At 35.6% G+C, this 5,915-nt stretch overlaps 1 protein-coding gene across 1 annotated transcript; it reads right to left on the bottom strand.

Annotated features, from left to right (window-relative positions):
• Positions 1-1,296: 1,296 nt before the first annotated feature.
• LOC119076889 lies at positions 1,297-2,594 on the bottom strand. Its single transcript, XM_037183894.1, has 2 exons — positions 2,249-2,594; positions 1,297-2,186 (listed from the first exon to the last, which is right to left on the bottom strand). The coding sequence occupies exons 1-2, from the start codon at positions 2,454-2,456 to the stop codon at positions 1,486-1,488; spliced, it is 909 nt and encodes a 302-aa protein (XP_037039789.1). The 5' UTR covers positions 2,457-2,594; the 3' UTR covers positions 1,297-1,485.
• Positions 2,595-5,915: the final 3,321 nt, after the last annotated feature.

Raw genomic sequence — 5,915 nt, 5'->3', positions numbered from 1 at the left:
ATATTACCTGAAGACAATTTTCAAAAAAAACATAGCTAACGCCGACCCGTACGAAACATCTATTCGTATCAAAAGCCTTTAATGTGAAACTCTTCATTTCTCTTACTTCATTTTCTTCTCTGCTGAAAAACTATTCTCCCTTTAAAATCACTTACATTATCTACTCTTTGCCTTGTTATCATATACAACTAAATTGCCGGAGGCAATATAGACAGCCCCGTACGAAGACAAATTTCATAAATTCCTATTTAAACAGCTATATACCGCTATATTTACCTATATTTCACTATAAATAAACATTTCACAGATAAATATATGCTATTATATAGCTCTATATGCCTGTATATAGCTCAATATAGCTGTATATAGGTATATATAGATGTCCGTATATGGAATCCCTGAAACCCCACACACATAACAAATTATTTCCATGTTAACAGAAACTCTCTAAGTATCATTTTTCCCAAGATATTTCTATTTTACTAAAATCCAATATGGCCGCCGGCAGCCATTTTGTTAGGAGACCGGAAATAGTACCGACGCTTTACATTCGTTAATACCTTTCAAACAAAAAAAAATTCATGAAATTCGGTCAAAATTTACTCGAGATATTGGCAAAATACTCCACGTTCACGGTACGGCCGAGTAGCCAGATAAGAGCTCACTCCAAGAGACCTAGCTCACGCTCCGGAGAACATAATTTCATAAATTTTTTTTCCCTGATTGGTACGGTCAATACCTATCTAATAAAGCTAAAACAGACGAAATATGTTCAAATGTGGCCGACCTACAAGCAAAAACTGCTTGCCGCCCTGTGCCTGTTCCACACCAAAGGGTCTAACTCACGAGTCGGTCATCCGATTTCCATAAACTTTTTTTTTGTCGATCGGTATTGTAAATACCTTTTATTTGACGTATCACTTACAAGTTTAACGTTTAAATGTCCGCAGATATCTTCGAAAAACCGTAAAGCACTTATTGGGCCACAGCTCGGGAGGGGTCGATCCAAAATCACTCATCTTCGAACTTAGCCTGTCTTTTGACATTACCAAACGGGAAAAAAAAGAATTTTCAAAATCGGATGCGTTTTACTCAAGTTATCGTGCAGACAGACAGACGGACAGACGGACATTTTCTTTCTTCGCGGATTTGGCATCTCTAGACAACCACAATAGGTTTCCCCTTACTCAGGGAGTCCAATTCGACGTGTTACAAACGTATGCGTAAACCTATAAGACCCCAGTACTTCGTACGGGTCTAAAAATCTTTTTTTTAGTGTATACACAAACATCGAATTGTTCGATTTTATCGATTTTATTTACCAATAGCTCTAACAATGTAGCAATTCGCATCGACCGTAGTCTCCACTTTTAAAAATAATTTCTGTGACATAAAGTTTATTTTCACTCGTAACAAACGAAACAAATTTATGCGAAAAATGCTGTGACTGAAGAATGCGATTTACAACATGAATTGCTTGGAATTTTAGCCTAGAGTTTCATTGAAGCCAGGAGTCAGGTTAACGCCTTGATTTGCAGCTGTATTTGGGTAAACGACTGGACTTCCAACAGGATAAGGGTTGACGCCTTGACTTCCAACGGGATTCGGGCTACCGAATTGATCTCCAACGGGATTTGGGTTGCCAACTTGATTTCCAGAACTTGAGTTAAAGCCTGGATTTCCATTGAACGCAGGACCTGGGTTAAATCCCTGGTTTCCATTAAAGACATGATTTGGGCTGAAGCCTGGGTTTCCATTGAAGCCAAGATTCGGGTTAAAACTCTGGTTTCCATAAACAAGATTTGGATTTAGGCCTCGATACACATTGTTGTTAAGATTTGGGTTAACACCTTCATTTCCACTAGTACCACCTATATTGTGACTCGTCTTACAACACTCTATCTTGTCACCTCTACCCGATGCACAGGCGTCTCTCACCCGATTCACTTCGCTGTAATCGGTCGGGCATGATTTTTGCTTCTCAGATTTGATTGGACAAGTCAACTTGAAGCAGGTCGGTAATTTATTCTCTCTGCAACAATACACTTTATTAGTAGATCGCGTACATCCGTTTCGATTAATATCCAATCTGCGATGGAATTGCGGACAAGTCAACGTGGCGGTACAGCCAGTGAAGAAACAATCGGGTTGACAACAATATTTCTTTTTTTTCGATGATTTGCAACCTGAGAAAAGAGGCACTTAGCTCGAAGTAATTTAACGATTGATCCAAGCAAGCTAGTCATACCAAAGCGCGTTTTTGTAATTGTATCGAAATTACGAGGACATTTTGGACTCCTCGAACACCTAGTAAACATACAATTGCTGCTTGTAGTGAGAGCGGATCCTATTAATCCGCTAACAAAGTCACCGAGTCCAGCCGATGTCGGCTGAAACATTGTTAATATAATGGTAACTACAACCATCGCTACCGTCCAAGTATTTAGAAACATCATCTTGGCAATTGTAGCACTAGGTTTCAATTCTAAGTAAATCTTAAGCACTCAAGTACAGTTTATTGAGTTGATCAATTTTCGTCTTGATTTTATCAATTTCGTTCAGACACTAAACACTGAAGTCAACTTAGCAGTGAGACTGTCTATGACTTTTTCGTAAAAACTTAAATAGGCCATCATCTTTGATAACTTATGTATGGCTTGGTGGGGATTATCAAGCTATGCATTCCAAAAGAAAAAATATTCGTTTTGGTAAAGCGTACGGAAAATATTAATCATCAGTGCACTTCAAATTATGATTGGATTGCGTTACTTTTTAGTTCGCAAAATTACGATATTCCATGAGGCCAACTGTTCGATTTATTTATTGTAATTCTATTCAAATGTATTTCTTCATTGAAATTCATGAAAAGCGTAGTTCTGGGACTCGATGTAATTTCACTAGCAACTCTCACTAACCAACCTGCTCTTCTATAGGTACTTACGAACTGGTTAACCTGTCGCAGACAGCCGGCATATCACCAGTTATAATATCGGGTCTATTACTTCATGTGATCTAATAAAATTTTAGAGAGATTCATTTCAAAATCTTGTACTTCATTTTTAGTTAATATCACTTTCGCTATATAAGTGAACATTTCATTACATTTGAACGATGTAAATGCAGTAAGGTAACATTTCCAATTAGCTAACTATAAGAAAATTGAAATTGAATTGAACAGCTAAATAAATTGTCCAAAGTCGAGACAGATGCATAAATATCTATTTCAAAGCGTATATTGACTCTTTTGATTAGACCAAATCAAAATCTACAGGGGTATCAACAGAAAATTGACCTCATCACAAAAAAATATTTTTTTTCCATGAAACCAAATTGCGCACCAAATACGTTACGTAATGGTGTTGTGCACATCAAAAGTCACAGGTCTGGAGCTAATTTTATTGGTTTGCGCATGGAACTTTGAAAAAATCAGTGAAAATAAATTAAGATATCTATAAAAGTCTAATCTGATTGACTAAGAAGTTTACCAACATTACCAACCAGCAAAAAACCGCATTATTTTGGGATGATATCAGATCCACTCAGATTCAGGTCGAATCTGATCTGAAATTTTCAGATTCAGATCAGATTTGATCTGAAAATTTTCAGATCAATATGAAAATAATTCAGATCAAATCTGATCTGTTCCGAGCTCTACATTTTACATGTAAAATTAGAAATTAGTCAACAGTGTACACAGTGGTATTTTGACAGCGTCAAAACAAAGTTTGTTTGCTAGAGAGTGTATTGCCTCAAGGCATGAAAATTCGTTTTGAGAGCACAACTGTAAAGCGATATTTTCCTTACAAATGTCTAAATGGGTGTTTTGCACACACTGTGTAACACATATTGTGTTGCCCCAAGATCGCCTTCGGTTCATAATACACATCTCAATAGTGCTCAATACCAGCCATTTTGACATTTCTTATAGGAAAATAGCTGCCCTTTACATATAGCACCAGTAAAAAAGGATAATGTTGCCGATTTGTTTTTGAAGTGGCAGACATTATAACTTTATATATCCAATTCATAATGTCTATCCCCTTCCACATAATCTATGTCCATTACACTTGCAAAGTCCACTTGTTGATTTCTTTGCCAAGAAAATGAATCCACAACTATGTTACCGTAAATGATGCAAAGAGTCATACATATTTGAGTGTTCGCTCTTCACATGGACGAACTGGATAACTAATAGCCTTTTACCGTCTATAATTCATCCATCTGGTACGACGAGAAGAGGAACCCAATTTATTTTACATTAAAACACATAATATATTCAATGTCCTTCTGGTCTGAATGAGACTTTATGTGACAAACTTTGAAGTCGCTTTTGAAAGTATTAAGAAGTTTTGTCAAGTGGCAACAACAGCAAATTATATTGTTGGCTATGTTGAAGAATTTCCATTAGATTACTATCACACAAGGTGCTGCTGGTAGATGTATACATACAATATATGCTATGTGTGTGCTCTCTGTATGACAATGATGATGATGTTGATGAAGAAGTGTTACGACTCTCAGCCTTAGTTTGCGGACAAATTATAACTGAGGAAATCGATTTTGATAACGTCGACGCCTATATTATACGCATGGTGTACACATAGGCAAAACAAACATTTTGTGAAAGTCAATGGGGAGAGGTGGTTTCAGTAATTACTGGTTCCAATATTGGCTTTATTGAGAAGTTTTACGTCACACTTTATACTTGTATGACTTCGAATTTCGTTTACATAATACTTTGGTGTGTACCAAATATACATACAAATGGCCTGTGATGATGGGTGCTCCTGTTTTAAATATCCTTTTAATCTTGTTATTATTATGTGCGGAGTGTATGTTTTGAATGTATAATTACCATGAGAATAATAGCGTGTTGGTGGCAAATCTAACGTCCCACTACGCTTGTGGTGAAGAAAAATGTAGGATTAGTTCGAAGTATAATAAGAAACATTTGAAAAGAGATGAAGAGAGACAACCAACGTTTATTTTTAAACTAGCTTCACATGTCTATGCTAAGCAAATCCACTGAAACTTTACACTGCCAATGGGTTTCTTCCAAGCAACGGTTAAGCCGAACAAAATGAACCGATGTCATCCATAGAACCATAACCACAACTTATTTTTCTTTGTTATTTTGACAATAGACCGTGTGCAGTATAAATAATTTATTTTTAATTGATGTAGATTATTATTCTGTAGAACAAAAGTGTAAACAGAATATCTAAAAAATGTCTGCTTGATTTTATATCTCACTTTAAAAGCTGTAATTTGAATGAAAATAAAAGGATATCCGAACCATTCTAATTCATTCTAATTGGATTCTTACTAAGATTCTAATAAGTGGGATGGCATCGGGATGGCAACAATATTTTTCAATAATTTCTATTAAAAAAATTAAATATTTTTTTCAATGGTTTTCATGGTAAATCTTCTTTTTATTAAAATATGAAACTTTTTTCTCAAAATCGCACACGCTCTATTACATTGTTGAGGTTATGGCTGTATAAATGACGGTTTGACATTTCATTTCACCTTGGAAACCTATATAATTCACAAAGAATGTTCGGAAATTCAATTTTTCAAATTAGGGAGTTAATTCCTGTAGATACACATAGCAACATTAGTTTGACATAAGTCTTTTGTTTTCAGGCCTTTTCCAATTGTCTTAAAATGTCAAACTTGCGAAAACTAAGCAAATTGGTCGATTGATTTGGGCATTTCAATCATCAAAATTGCATAGCTTTCGAAAGTTTTAAGCAAGATCCTCTCAATACAACAAACTGACAAATTAAAATGAAAAATCATATATTTAAATGTGTATGTGACAGCTTCGTGTACAGACAGTAAAAAGGGACTCTTAATGTCAAAAGTAAAGGGACTCATAAAGTCAAAAGAAGCAAAGTTGACGTTTTCGT

Source organism: Bradysia coprophila, unplaced genomic scaffold (genome assembly GCF_014529535.1).
Source record: "Bradysia coprophila strain Holo2 unplaced genomic scaffold, BU_Bcop_v1 contig_232, whole genome shotgun sequence".
Classification (NCBI taxonomy): domain Eukaryota; kingdom Metazoa; phylum Arthropoda; class Insecta; order Diptera; family Sciaridae; genus Bradysia; species Bradysia coprophila.
The sequence above is the reverse complement of the archived record's forward strand: the minus strand, read 5'-3'. Positions and strand labels throughout refer to the sequence as shown.